This window comes from Terrapene carolina, unplaced genomic scaffold (genome assembly GCF_002925995.2).
Source record: "Terrapene carolina triunguis isolate 2854851 unplaced genomic scaffold, T_m_triunguis-2.0 Scaffold84, whole genome shotgun sequence".
NCBI classification, from domain to species: Eukaryota; Metazoa; Chordata; order Testudines; family Emydidae; genus Terrapene; species Terrapene triunguis.
Window position 1 is genome coordinate 31,627,097 of NW_020664435.1, and position 15,710 is coordinate 31,642,806.

The 15,710-nt window shown below is 41.2% G+C and overlaps 1 protein-coding gene across 3 annotated transcripts in view; it reads right to left on the reverse strand.

Annotated features, from left to right (window-relative positions):
* The window catches only part of ANKIB1 (ankyrin repeat and IBR domain containing 1), a 172,427-nt gene that overhangs the window by 39,075 nt on the left and 117,642 nt on the right, over nucleotides 1-15,710 (reverse strand). For all 3 annotated transcript variants that reach the window (XM_024219035.2, XM_024219036.2, XM_024219033.2), the window contains exons 6-9: nucleotides 10,894-11,102; nucleotides 8,067-8,155; nucleotides 2,122-2,266; nucleotides 340-506 (exon numbers count right to left, since the gene is read on the reverse strand). In XM_024219035.2, the coding sequence (XP_024074803.2) occupies nucleotides 340-506; nucleotides 2,122-2,266; nucleotides 8,067-8,155; nucleotides 10,894-11,102 (610 nt within the window). The remainder of the gene's footprint in view (nucleotides 1-339; nucleotides 507-2,121; nucleotides 2,267-8,066; nucleotides 8,156-10,893; nucleotides 11,103-15,710) is intronic.

The window sequence follows — 15,710 nt, forward strand, 5'->3', positions numbered from 1 at the left end:
CCAGCACAGCTATTAATATCTTGAAGTAGACAATGTTATACCCTTTGCTGCCCTAAAGGATACACAGTGGAATCCTTCTTACTTTTGGTGTTATGCCTACTGCAGAAAATGAGGACTGGATAATTTGGCACACACTCTACACACATTAATATTCAGCCCAAGTATGTATGAAAATATATTCATGTCAAAGTATACATCAATAATTTACTGTATCAACAACCTACAGAGTTTCCTGTAGGCTTCTGCAGCATGGCAGCTGGCTGGAGATTTCTCTTGACCTTTAGATTGGCAGCAGCTGTGATAGTTTTATATAGTTATGTACAAATTTCTAATACAAACCAGCAGAAGAGATGCCCTTTTCCACAATCCACGGCAGGGGCTCTTAGCAATGGGAAGTTAAGTGTGTCTGAACCAGTTGTATTTGACCCTTGTCTTGTTAGCTTGACTGCTCTTTCACAGGCTCGTATAGGACACCATTTAATAGCAGGATTATTTTCAACAAAGGCCTGAAAAGAAGAAAAAAGAAGAAGAAAATTATTTAACATTTGGGAATAGATCCTCATCACTGATATGAACTGTAACCTTTGATCACAATTTGCCTCTGAAGGAGCAAAGCCAAAGAGCATAAGATAGTCTTGTAATTAAACCGGTATGGTATTTTAAAAATAGTTATAAATAGAGAATTATTTAATCATTAGCTCAAAAATTGTATTTCTTCCCTATAGCAATACTTAAGATTCACACTAAGACCTGAACATCTACACTCATGCAAAATGCTTAATGTGTACAAGTCTCTTCTTTTGTGAAAAGATTTAGGGTTTGGCCACACATGAAAGTTAATTTAGAAAAAGATAGGGTGTAAATTTAAAATGGAATAACTGTTCCTGATTATCTCAACATATGGAAACATTTATTCTGGAAAAAGAGTACCTTATTCCAAATGTAAGCGTGTTCACCCATTGAGTTAATCAGGAATTGCTATTTTGGAATAATTTGCCATGTAGACAATCCCTTACTGCAAATAATCCATTATTTTTACAGATGTATTTAATACATAAACTTTGAAATTTTACAGTGCATAACTGTACTGCTGATTAAGAAATAAAACCTATGTTCTCTATCACCAATCTCAATATAATCAACTGCAATAAACTTTTAAGAACCAGAATAAAGAACTCAGAAATTTGCCTAAATTTTTTTCTGTCAGTGTAGAGTGTTTTCCCTTTTATTAATTATCTAAAATAAATTATGTGGAAGAAAAGGAACCTCTGGCTGCTCCCCTTCAAAACTGTACTGACTTGCATGTCACTCAGAAGGTGAGGCTATGAAGGACTCTGGATCAAATCTGGGTATCAGTTTCCCACTTTGATATATAACATTTTATGACCTCATGCCAAAGTGACTTGTAACATATCTAAGTAAGTCCTTGTACTAAACATGTCTCTCCCCTCCCCACCCAGGGAATAATTTAACAAGTTATTTCAAGGATCCACACTACAGGCCAATAACCTGCATAGTTAATTAAAAGGTTACTTTTTAAAGATACATTCTGTAGCATTGGAGAAAATAAAATCACGTATTAACCAAATCAAGATTTTCCAACTTCTTTTCCTGTCTGGGTTATATACGAATCTTCTGAAAGTATGGGCTAGAGCAAAACTCTAGTGATGTGAATAGCAGGTACTGTACTCAGGTACAGTAGAAATTTCCCAGAAACCCTGAATGGAAATAGTAACTCATTTATCAAAACATTCTTCCAGAAACTAATTTTAAAACATTTTTTTATGATACGCCAACAAAATATTCTTGGCAGTTTAAAATCTAGGTGTTGCCTGTTCTGGACATTAATTTACAAATACCGAGAAAGATTATTAAATTGCCCAGCACGGAAGCGTATTTTCTGTGCTTGAGGAAGAAATATAATTATTCCTTTTTAAAAAATATCCTCAACAGCATGCCATTACAACTGTATGTAAACTACATAGAGTTCAGATCTACAGTATTAATTTATTAAACTCTACTTAGAAAAGGTGCAGTCATATTTCACACAGAAGTTGCATTGTAATTGGAATAAGAAAGTCAGACACACTCTAGTCACACACGAACAGCTTGACAGTTTACCTTAATGTCAAACAGTAGGTATCTTTTGTCCATCTCCCTGGAAACCACGCTTTCTATGATCTCTACAGGAACAAGCTGGAAGCAATCATACGCTGGGCAAAAAATGTTGTGAGCCTCACCCTCCTGAATTTTCAGATTCAAAAACCTGCCAGAATTGTGTCAGTCAGAATTTGATAATAAAAAATAAACAAGTCAAGAAATTGATGAAAATTCATTGTCTTTATACTAACTTAATAAAATATACACTTTCATTTACATCTCTTTTTAAATCAAGAAATATGAATTGTCCCTTGTTTTTTACACTCAACGAGTACCTCAGATTTGAGGAGGCATTTGGTGAAGGAAAAAAAAAAGAAGAGTCCACAAGTGAGCAACTGAAAAAAGTACTTGAATATATGGGTGAATACCTGTCTCCCATTGACAAGGGCCCTCTGTACAATATTTAATAAAACTGAGCAAAATTTCTTAAGTCCCCAAAAGATGTATATAGCAGTACTTAATGTATGCACTAATTAGTCTGACAAGTAATTAGTTTTTACAATAAATAGCAATCCTTGTTCTTGTCAAAATACAGTTTGAAACACGTAAGAGCTTGATCTGAACAAATTGACAGTTAGCTAGACTAAATCAACTATAAGTCTTTGGAATGGCTACTTGTTCCCATCAGCTATTAACTAGTACTTGAAATGAGACTCTACTTGTGAGATCATAAAAAGATAGTCAAATTTAAGATTATTTAAGCCTGTTGTAACTTAGGCTATGTCTATACCTCAGATCCTCCTGTAACAATACAGACATACACACACACAAAATGTTCCCCCAGGAGTAGAAAGTTAAAGAAACCCCCATGTCAACCCAGTTCCTGTTTCTCTGCCCCGCCCCCACCCCAGAGCCCAGCTGGGGGGCCAGACACCCACAAGCCCTCTCCTCAGAGCCCTGCCCCGGGGTGTCCCCCGCCCAGAAACCCAAACCCCGCCCTCCCCCAGAGCCAAGCCATGGGGTGCGCCCCAGCCCAGACATCCACACCCCTTCTCCCCCCCGTCGAGCCCAGCTGCAGGCCCCCCTAGCACAGACACTCACCCCCCCTACCCTCCAGAGCCCAGGGATCCAGAGGGAGAAACTGGGTCCTGGACTTGTATGGAGTTTCCTGCATGCTGCCTCCTTCCTTCAGGTCACGCCAGGAACTGCAGCAGCTGGGAACCCTCCAACTCCTTCCCCCTCCCCTTCTCCGTGGCAGTGTTTTTTATTTGTGAGTTGGGATGCTGGGGTTTGCTGGGTCCGGCAGCCCCTAGTGGTGGCCTGCAGCTCTGCAGCCCATTTCTCCAAGGGAAAAAGGAAATTCTGCTCAAATTCTGCATTGCGCAGTGGTGCAGAATCCCCCCAGGAGTAGCATATTCTCAGTGCCCATCAAAACTCTACACCTGCACTGGCATTCGCAAATCGCCATGAAGCTTTTATGCAGCCTGTTGACACACATCAGAGTGCACCACAAGGCTCAGTCAGTGGCAACCACAAGGTGATGACGGAATCCTTAGGACAAAGATAAATATTTACCAAGGTTTTGGGAGTTTGTCTGGAGTCAGCAAAGTGGTCAAGTATAGCTTGGGCTTACTATCTCACATTTGCAAAGTTTATCCTTTTCCTAGCGAGGACAAGGCCTAAATATCTCCCCCCACCCCCGCTATTGTTGTGGACTTTCCCCACTGTCCTCCACATGCTCACGAAGGATGCAGTCCTATGATTCCTAGCCGGTTGGGGTATCACTCAAAGTAGGGTGAGTAAATGTTGTGTGGGAGACATTACCTGTTTTCAGAGGTTTAAGTTTGTCTTAATATAGCTCTTTATTTCTGGTGTTCAAAAATTTAGGTTTAGCTACTCTCCAGATTCTGAAAGGATATGAGGCAGTGCTAGGCAACCATAACTGTGTGTCAACTAGGTATTTTTTGTCTGTAAATTTCCCCCTCCTTTTTGAAAGGCACCAGTAGGTCGGCAGAAGGGGGCTTCCTGGGCACACTTTCACCACTTAGGCTACCATCTATACTGTGATACAAGACTCAGGTTCATGGGGCTCAGGCCGTGGGGCTATAAAAATGCAGTGTAGCCACTCTGAGACCCCCCCTCCTCCCTCATGGGGTCTCAGTGCACAGGCTCCAGCCTAAGTGTCTACACTGTACTTTTATATCCCTACAGCCCAAGTCCCGTGAGCCCGAGTCAGCTGACGCAGACCAGCTGCTGGTCTTTTACTATAGAGTAGACATACCCTAAGTGGTGATGAAGTGTGCCTAGGAATCCCTCTCATGCCACTCTACAGGTACGCTTCAATCATGTCCCCCTCACTATCACCACATTAGTTACCAGCTCTGCACTTGTTCTGACACTGCCACATCCCCAGTGTACGGGGAGATCGCAGCAGACCAGTAAAATGCCCGAACCACTATTGCTAAAAGTAGCCAAGCTAGCAAGTCGTAAGTGGGCCTATGCAGCCTTAGCATGACCAAGTTGCGGGAGGGAGAGGGGAGTGTCACAGAAAGGGCAGCTTGACTCCATGTCCTTCCTGACGAGATCTCTGTTGAAATTGCTGAGATATGCATTTTAGGAAAACAGGAAGCTTGTCTATATGTGCCCTCAGGGATGTGTCTTTCAGGGCCTCAAGGCGTGCAAATTTTGAAAAAACACATCTGGCTAATTGATGATCAGAAGGAAACCTCTTGCTTAACCTCTGAAATTGCTTGCTTAACAAGTTTTCTTTGAGTGATGTGTTATTGTAATACTAATAAATAAATAAGGGAAGAAAGTTTGGGGTAGTTGGACTCTTCAGGGAAGGGACTCTCCTTCTGGACACATCTTGCAGTCCCACCAGCAGATGGAAGATTGGCTATCAGAAGACTGATGCTGTGCCACTTGAGAGCCACACCCAACTTCGGTAATTACTGAGGGTTGGGGGTGTTTTACTAACCTGTTGCGGATGTGTGCAAGTGCTTGAGACTAAGTAAAGTATAGCTTTACGTGAGAGCACTCTTGTGTTATCCTGTTTGTGCCAGCCATCTATCGGTTGAAGAGCGTGTCTCCTTTGATTTATTTCCTGACACCACCTTGCACAGAGTAAAGATATCAAGAGCTTTGGGTTGAAAGAACCCTGGGTAACACCAGTACGGCTGGAGGGGCCATGGAAGGAGACAAAGTGCTGGCGGAAGGGCTGCAAGGAACACTTCTTCCAGCAGGGGGCAGCAACGGGGAGAGGAGGAGAGTCCCAAGGTCCCGAGCATAGTGGAAAGGAGCTCTGCACACCTGTCTGCAGCTCTGGAGGCTCACAGAGGTGTGAAGTGGCCCATTCATCTTAATAGGATGTCTAAAATGAATGAGAACACCTCCTGGAGATGAACAGAGCATTCAACGATAGGTCTGAGATGTGTGAGAACTTCCCCATTCAACTTTTTGGGAGTTCTTTCCTGCCAATCTCAGCTGTATGTGCCTCGGGCATGCACAGAGCATGCCTATTCCCAGCTCCCAGCATAGATATTGTCTGCCAGGCCTAGGAGTACCCAGGGGTGAAAGTAGAAACAGGGACTTACCAGTACGGGGCTGGGTTGGGGCCGGCTCTGGCCCCCGGAAGGGGTGGGGCCTCAGGCAGATGGAGCGGGGACGGGGGGGTCAGAGCCAGCCCGGCCCATCCTGTACTGGTAAGTGCCCTCCCCCTCCCCTGCCGGGGTAGCAGCGGCAGCTGGGGGCTCTGGCAGCAGTTTAAAGGGCCCAGGGCTCGACCGCTGCTACCGCCCCGGGCCCTTTAAACTGCTGCCAGAGTCCCCAGCTGCCGCTGCTACCCCAGGGCTCCGGCAGCGGGGTTTTGGGGGCTATTTAAAGGGCCCAGGGCAGTAGAGGCAGCGGGAGCCCTGGCCCTTTAAATAACGCCCGGAGCCCCGCCGCTACTCCAGGGCTCCAGCAGAGGGGCTCTGGCAGCAATTTAAAGGGCCTGGGGCTCCAGCCACTGCTGGGAGCCCCAGGCCCTTTAAATTGTCGCCTGGGGAAGCCGGGCCGCCCCGGTATGGCGCACCGACTCTTGCCGGTACGTCGTACCAGAGCGTACCAGCTAACTTTCACCTCTGGGAGTACCTTAAAGGAGCTCAATGAGCCCCTCCCAGCTCAGAATTGATCCATCCTGGCTGCGACTCTTGTGCCAGCCTCTCCGATACCATTTTATATGTGACATCTAGTCTCTCGCATCAATTGAGCCTCATAACATCATACCGGGCCTCATATCCTGGACACAGTTTTGCCTACTTAACTGTCCTAGAGTGGGATTTGGGCAGATGGCATTGAGGGAGACTTGTAGGGTGCTGACCATCTTCAAAATTGCACATACCACTCACACTTCCAAAAAGAGGCCCCGCTGAGTCCTGGACACCAAACAAATGGCAAGTTGGTAACACTAAGTGTGCACAGTACACAAAAGTCTCCCTAGGAGGGCAAACAAACTGATGGTCCATGGTCAAGGTGCAGTGCTTGTTTCCTCAAGACACCATGTAACTATCATTGCTCAGTGATTGTCCCTCACAAAGGAGTTCCTGAGGAAGCTTGAGCAGATGCAAACTCTCTATAACCAGAACTAATACTGGTTTTGTATACAGCTTTTGGATGGGCTGTATATGATGAAACCCCTTGCCCAAATGAAACCAGACTTTCACCACTAAAGCTATCCTGGCCTTGATGAGGTACAGAATTTTTCAAAAGAGTCGGAATATGCATGTGAATTTTGAAGCAATTTGAATTATCAGCTCTTAAACAGAAACCTCAGGGCCAAACTTCCATAAGGACCCCCTTTGCAGCTCCTAACCACAAGCAGAATGCAGGCAGAGAGTAATCTCAGAAGTCTGCTAAGGGTAGGACTTGAACTCTTAGTACCAGGATGTTGTTTGGGTTCAACAGCTCCAGCATGTTGTGTGAGCTATCAAGTGACCTGATGTCAGCTATACATGCACAAATTACTGTCTGTACCCTATCACTCAAGTGAAAGGCAGTTTGTAGAGCTAATGATAACCCCTACTATCTTTAAAAATATTGCTTCCCCAAAGTGATAGTGGATGCTGGACATTAGCTGAGTTGTAACTGATCAATGATATTAGTTTGGGGTCAATAACATGTTTTAGCCATGTGTATGCAAAAGAGAGAAAAAGAAATAAAAACTCAACAATTTTACTGACAAGGTCTTCGGGGGTGGGGGGGAAGAGGACACTGTATTCCAAAACCCCCTTGATCAAATAATTCCAGATTTGCAGCACTAGCCCTACCCAGAGCTTGATACAGCACACCAATTTACAATACAATAGGAACATGAATTATTTTTTCTACATGCTCTAAAATCCACGTTTTAAACAGTAACTCATATTTAAGGTTGTGATGAGCTTAATGCTCCTTACAAAATACCACAATAATGGATGAATTAGAATTAGGCTTTATCTACACTGGACAAGTTGCATCACTTCAAATTTACCAATATAATTAAAGCAGTACAACCCTCCCTACTGAGGATGCAGTGATAGTGGTATAGGTCATCTTTATACCACTATCACTGCATCACACTTGGGCTTTTACTAGTCTATTTCAGTAAAAGTCACACTCCTAACCAAAATAATTATACTTGTAAAACTTTTAAGTGTAGACCAGTTCTCAGACAGTTAGGCCCCAACTCAGCAAATCACTAAATAACATGCTTAAATCCATCCCTATTTGGCAATGCACTTAAGCTTGTATCAGGACCAAAGCCATCGCTATGTACCCATCAGCCAGTTAATGGCCAATAAGAACAATACATATGAAAGTATTCCATATGGTTCAGAACAGCTACCTCTCAACATTTGACAATGGCTATTTATTGGTTGTGATTTCCCCCCCCTCTTTAAAATGGAAGTCTAGTCGTTTAAAAAAAAAAGCTAAATGGGTATACTCACGCCTCCCAGCATGATCTGCAAAACTCATGTCCACAAGGCATATCCACTGGGTCTTCAAATACAGAAATATTACACATACAAATGTCACACTGTAGATAAAGAAAAAAATACAGATGAAGGAAAGAAAAACAAACTCCTGTGTGCCATGTGCAGAACTCATGAGAATTACATAATAAAAATATAAAACCAAACTACTGTAAGAAAACAGGCCATGTACAAAGTAGGGAAAAATCTTTTATGAATGTATCGATGAGAAAGTGTTGCTTTATGTTCAAAAAATTGAAAATGGAAAGGTGCATGTCTTCATTTCCACACACCTCCCCACAAACATTTATTATAAATATTTTAGGAACCTGTGCAACAATTTTTTTTATTGCCTTCTGGGATCTCCGCCACCTCCAGCCTTTAAGATGTTGAGCACTCTTAGCTCCCAATAAAGACGACAGTGCACCAGTAAACTCCATGAGAGTTTTGCCACTGACTTCAATAGCAGTAGCAGGGCTTGGTAGATAAGGTCAGTCATATGTCAGAGGAGGTATTCTGCCCTGCAAAGGATCAGGTCCAAGGCAGGGTGGAGCAATTTAAATAATTGATTTAAAGTTATGATTTTAATCACTAGATCTAAAAAAAAAGAATAAAAAAAAATCAGGTTGAGGTTTGTAAAACTGATTTGAAAATTTGTACTTTGCATCTTTAGATCAAAATGTATAATGAGCTAAATTATAAAGGCTCCTTCCTTCCTTCCATGTTATTAGTGGTAGGATATCTTATTTGAATTTTATAAAAAGTGCTATCAGAAAAAAACAAAATATTGAAAGTTAAGACCCTGATCTTGCAAACACATAAAGAGATATATGTGTGACTGAATGCACCCTGTAGGTGTGTGTGGCCCTTCCTTGCTGTCAATCTCAGAGGGAGGCCACGTCTCTTTGCTGTCAGGCCCCTGTAAGGACAGTCTAGATAATGGGGAAGTTAGCAGTCTCAGTGCTCGATCCCTCCAGCACTGTGGGAGGGGGTGCAGGCTCCGGGAGGAGGCTCCAGGCTGAGGCAGGGGGTTGGGGTGCAGCAGAGGGTTCGGGATGTGAGCTCTGGGAGACTGTTTACGTGTGGAAGGTGGCTTAGGGCTGGGGCGCGGGTGCAGGGTCTGGGAGGAAGTTAGGGTACGGGAGCGGGTTCTGACTGGGGGAGGCGGTTCAGGGGGCAGGCTCTGGCTGGGTGGTGCTTACCTCAGGCAGCTCCCAGTCAGCGGCGCAGCAGGGCTAAGGCAGGCTCTCTGCCTGCCCTGGCTCCGCGCTGCTCCCGGCCCCTAGGCTTATAAATTTTGTGTTTGTCTCACATAAGGATGTTAATGAGGCCCAGGATTTGTCTTTTTGTGCATAGACGAGCATTTTAAGTGAGAAACATCTTAATAGAAAAAAATCTCTACATAAAATCTGAAATTCTAACAACAATCGTACTTGTTTCTTTAGTTTCCTAAAAGATCCATTTTAACAACTGAAGACTGTAAAACAGGAAGTAAACTAGCTATATATACACACACACACACACACACACACACACACACATATACACACACACAGACATATACACACACAATTTAAATCCAGATATAAAACTAATACCACAGATATTAAACTACATCCACCATCATATTTCATAGTGGGTCTGATCCTGCATTCCCATCACAAGCCCCCAATACTAAGAAAGGGAAATATACAATATAACATACATTTGTCACTTCATTTCACATGAAGTTATATTCCAGGAAAAGTATTGCAGCAGATATAAAAAAGGATAAACTATAATGCCATATATGTACTATTTTAAAATTAGAGAAGGGTTGTCTGTATACTGAATGCAAAGTTTTACTTTGATATGATGCCCAGGGATAACCCAGTTACAAAACTATGTATCTCCTAAAAAATAGGTCACTGAGCACAAATTTTATAAAGTTACAGCTGTGGATTAAGAAAAAGAGAGTTCTGTCTTCCAAAAGAGCATTATTGATTTTAATGAAAGATGCTTTTATATCTGAAATTTGTGATAGCCTTGTAAACTGCTTAGAGCAACCCTCACACAACAAAATTATTTATAATCTTACAGTACAGTAGTAGGCTGACATTTAAAAGGCAAACAAAGAAAACTTTGTTTCCTAATGAAAAATATAAAAGGGAAGATTCAAAGCATTTAAGTATGTTCAAGGAAATGGATACCATGGAATTGAACATCTAGATAAAAAGTCTCCAAAGAAGTGCTGAGCTACACACACTTGGTATGATCCTATCTTGTTAAATCAGAAGTCCTACATTATAATGGTGGCAGTCAAGCTGAAAACAGTGTCCCTTGTTCCAGCCACATGCTCAACTTGTGTCATTATAAAGCCAATTGTTAAAATGAATCAGCACAAGGGGCTGGACCAGGCGACCTCTTGTGCTCCCTTCCAACTCTACATTTCTATGATTCTATGCACACTTCAGTGTTTGCTTACATTTAAGAAAGAAAGATCTTATGTTCTTTCCAAGGTTATTTTGCAAAGGTAAATGACAAAATAGTTCTCTCGCACTATGTTGGGGTGTGTGAAGAAGGTGGGGGGAGAGAAACAGGAGGGGGAAATCAGTTCAATTTCCCAATTAATTTCAGTCCTATTTGTAAGGAACTAAAAACATACTTTAAAAACCAACTGCACAATGATTATGGAAGATTTTCTCACAAGTTGCAAAGCATTATATACCAGAACAACTTTTTAATAATATTTAATACACTACTTTGTGCCTCTAACTATTCACAAAGTAAAAGGCAAGGAATCTTTCTTAAGAATAAATCATACCAGAATTGTCTCAATATCTCCTGGTGACAGGCTGATTTCATCAGGGGAGGTCACAGAAGAGCGAGTGGTGCGGGGAGTTCGTGGTGAAGGGAGTGTGTCCCAGGCATTATACCCACTTGGAGGTGGAGTTGGCATTTGAACACCTGAACGTTGGCAGCAGTTCTCTGGATTAGACATCCATGCTTCAAGTAATTTCTCCCTGTCCCAGTCTTGAATAAATATATAAAAAAAATTATTTAGCTATTATAGGATATGGATTTGTTTGCATTTTATGATTGCCTCATTAAAAAAATCTATATTTTACTAATAAAAATTAGAGGTGAACATATCTTTTGAAATACTGGCGACTGCAGCCCGCAATGGACACTACATTTTACAGTATATATTTTGGGATAACATACAATCTACATTATTTACAGCTAACACCACTGCTAGTATCTCCCTTCTATTAATGTCAACCATAAACTAAATGGAAAACTTATTCTCACTTTGATATGATAAAAGTTGATCATTCAGTTTAGATCCATTCTATTTTTTTATTTTTTTTTTAAGAACCACATTTTTATTGATTCAAGTGAAGAGTTAAAAGCAAAAGAAAGAAACTTTCAAAACAACTGTTCACAATAGGTATTACGACAATATAGGAAACAAGCAATTATTACAAGTGATAATTTCTTCATGTTATGTCTGATTCTGCATTCGTTGCACACCCAAAACTCTCACCGACTTCACCAAGAATTTTTGGGAGCATAAACAATGTGGAACAGCCATTCAGACCCCATTCCTGAAAGCTCTCATGCACAGTAAGTAGTCCCATCATTTTTGGTGAGACTACTCATGGGATTAGAGCTACTGCTATGGAGAAGTATAATAAGTTACTTAAGGACACTTACAAAGTCAGTTATTACAGCTATCGAATGTTAACATCTTGGGGTAGATTGACACACTGGAGAAATTCTGGCCCTGTTGAAGTCAATGGGAAAACTCTTGTTGACTTCAGGATATGTCTACACTGGAATAAAAGACCCATGGCATGGCTGTGGCTGGTCTGGGTCAGCTGGCTCGGGCTATGGGGCTAAAAATAGCTGTGTAGACGTTTGGGCTTGGGCTGGAGCCTGGGATCTAGGACCCTGTCCTCTCATGGGGTCCTCATGAGGTTGGGTTCCAGCCTGAGCCTGAACAGTTATACAGAAATTTTACAATCCCGCAGCCTAAGCCCCGCAAGCCCAAGTCAACTGACCCAGACCAGCTGTGGGTATTTAACTGCAGTGTAAATGTACCCAGGGGGACCAGGATTTCATCCATTGCGACTAATTCTCTGTAAGAGGCTGTGGGTAGGCGTAATGCCCCAACAGCAATTCAGGAAGGAATTGCGAGTTAGTGTGCCAATTCCCCATCAACTTCTTTCCTTGCTCCGGGCAGGAAATAATCTGCTACTGGCCCATAAACGTATCAGATTACTATCTTCCCACCCTGTGCTAGCTCAGCTCTGCTTGCCAGTACATTTATGTGTGAGGAGAAAGAGAAATGTGGAGCCTGCTTTGTCTCCTATCCACAGACTGGCAACACAGGCCAGCCCACATAGGAAAGTAGTATGAAGAGGTCTTGTACTCTCTTCCTGCCCTCCACTGGGTCAGAGGACAAGTGACAATCTTGCTTTTATAATCATAATTCCCCTACATGTCTCTTCTAACAAGGGGCAGGATATCAGCATATGAAAGTTTCTACCATCTACAAAACTGGAAGTTCTGTGTGCAGCAGTTGTCACCATTTTCACTAACTTCTGACTGTATAAAACTGTGCATTTTCTAATGCTGTGAATTGGGGAAATTGTCGCTCAACAGTCTGAGTTTCCTATGGTATAGCTGTAAAAAGTTTCACATGTTATCTCTTTTGAGACTGTTGTTCAAATAATTTGGTTTTAAGAACTTACAATATGAAGGCTTTTGTCTAAGTATTACATTGAGACAATTTTACTTCCACATATGAAAATTATTCAGCTTGACCTGAAATAGCTGAAGCTTTTGCCATCTACACAACATTGTAGCCCATTTGCATGATACATTTCTTAAATACAAAATTAAAAATTATCTGAATTTAAAAAGAAATCATTTATCCTTGCTAGGATTTTTGTAATTCTACAATCAAATATTACAGTGACCCTTCTATATTTTCACGTGTACAAATATTAAGTTCACAGTTAAAGCTTTCTATGGTACAAATGAACTACAGTAAAACAAATGTATACAGAGAGACAAGGTAAGTGAAGTAATAGTTTTATTGGACCAATTTCTGTTGCTGAGAGAGACAAGTTTTTTTAGATCTGCCCCAAGGAAGAGCTCTGTGTAACCTCAAAAGCCTGTCTCTCTCAGCAACAGAAGTGGTCCAATAAAAATATTACCTCACCTACCTTGTCTCTCTAATATCCTGGAAGTAACACAGCTGCTACAACAACATTGTACGCATAAATGAATATATAAGCAGTTATTAAGATCACAAAGATTTTTTTTTAAATAGTTTAAAACTGCTTTATTTCAAATCTAAAAACAAACAAAACATTCAACAATGTTAGTTTGTGAAACTTCCGTGCCACTTTGAATCTAAAAATACCAATATAGTGTAAAGAGCATCCACATACATGGATAGATTCAGATTGAAAGACAAATTTGAACTGACATACTTTATCATATCACTGTGATTTTAAGCCTCAAAAAACCCCTAAACTTTCAAACAGTGTCAATCATACAAAAGTTCATTTTATTTGTCAACCATAAGTATCTGATGTTTAGAAAAACCCTAAATTTTCAGTTTTTATGAAGCAGATGTATAATAAATAAAACTCTCTAGGTTATTGTAAATAAAAATTGCATATGTACTATAAATAAAGAACAAAATATAAGTTTCAGAGTGGTAGCCGTGTTAGTCTGTATCAGCAAAAAGAACGAGCAGTACTTGTGGCACCTTATAGACTAACAAATTTATTTGAGCATAAGCTTTCGTGGGCTAAAACCCACTTCATCGGATGCATGCAACCTCCCTGGTCACTTGATTACAGACCTCAAAGTTGCAATACTCCAACAAAAAAACTTCAAAAACAGACTCCAATGAGAAACTGCAGAATTGGAATTAATTTGCAAACTGGACACCATTAAATTAGGCTTGAATAAAGACTGGGAGTGGATGGGTCATTACACAAAGTAAAACCTATTTCCCCATGCTAATTTTCCCCCCCTACTGTTACTCACAGCTTCTTGTCAACTGTTGGAAATGGGCCATCCTAATTATCACTACAAAAGTTTTTTTTCTCCTGCTGATAATAGCCCACCTTCACTGATTATTCTCGTTATAGTTAGTAAGGCAACACCCATTTTTTCATGTCCTCTGTATAGATATATCTTCCTACTGTATTTTCCACTGCATGCATCTGATGAAGTGGGTTTTAGCCCATGAAAGCTTATGCTCAAATAAATTTGTTAGTCTCTAAGGTGCCACAAGTACTCCTCATTCTTTTAACAAAATATAAGGAGCCCCGTTTACTAGTGATATTATCAAAGTATTCATTTTGCATATCAGTAGGTCAATCACACTGAAATTTGCTTATTGATTTTTAATATAAATGAAAATGTTATGGAGACAAGTTTGCATAACTTGTCCAAACTGTACAACATTTTAAAGATTTCATTCATTCCATTTCATCTGCTTAAGGTTATGTTACCTGTGTAACATTATTAGATTGCAATAACAAAAAATTGCTACTCTTATTACCAGCATAACATATGCCATTTTACACATTTTATCTTTATAATCTTTTAAACAGGAACTTATTGAACTTGAGATATTGCTAAGAGCTATAAGAAGTCCAATACCGATATTTGTAGTGCCTTTTTAAATTAGTAGTCGCAGCAAAGACGTCCTGCTTGATGGATTCCACTGGTTTTTTTAGTAAATCATGAGCTGCAGCATAACATAAGGTTATTAGCTGAGCTGTACCTCTTTTACCCTGAAATAAATTATTTTAGTGTGAGCTGAATTAGAAATTAGAGTGGTCTACCTTTCATCCTACAAGAATGAAGTTTAAAAAGAGATAACAGTATAAATAGTACAATAGAAATAATAGTATAATGGTTGGTGTGACAGAATCCCCAGGGTGCAGCCTGGGACTGTGGGACCAATGTGCCACCTGAACTCTCTCCAGCCTGGGCTGTCTCTCACCAGCAACGCCTCCAGGTGCTGTTATCACTCAGCACAACCGCATGTGGAGACCCCACACCCAGCTAGATTGCATGAATGCTCCCCGAGCCACTCATCAATCACACAGAGAAAGGCACCTGATTCAAATCCCCCTCCAGCTCCCAGCACTGTACCCCAGGAATATACTGTCTTGCACTGCTCAAGATGGGCAGTGCAGACTTATTAATTGGTTCACCACTTCATCAATGAAAGTGAACATACACCAGTCTTTGCAAAACCTGAGCAGATTTACCACACACTTCAGGCAAACTCACCGGTAAAGATAAACAGTAAAACATATTTACTGACTACAAAAGATAGATTTTAAGTGATATTAAGTGATAGGCAAAAAGTCAGAGTTAGTTACCAAAAGAAATAACATATAAGCATGTAGTCTAAACTCTCAACCCTATTAGGCTGGGCAACAACTAGACTAAGCAATTTTTCTCACCCCACTGCATATTGCAGTTCATAGTACACAGATTTCACCCCTGAAATCTGGGCCAGTACCCCCAGTTGGAGTCTTCAGAGCAGGGCCGGCTCTGGCTTTTTTGCCGCCCCAGGGGGAGGGGGGGCCGGCCGGCCGG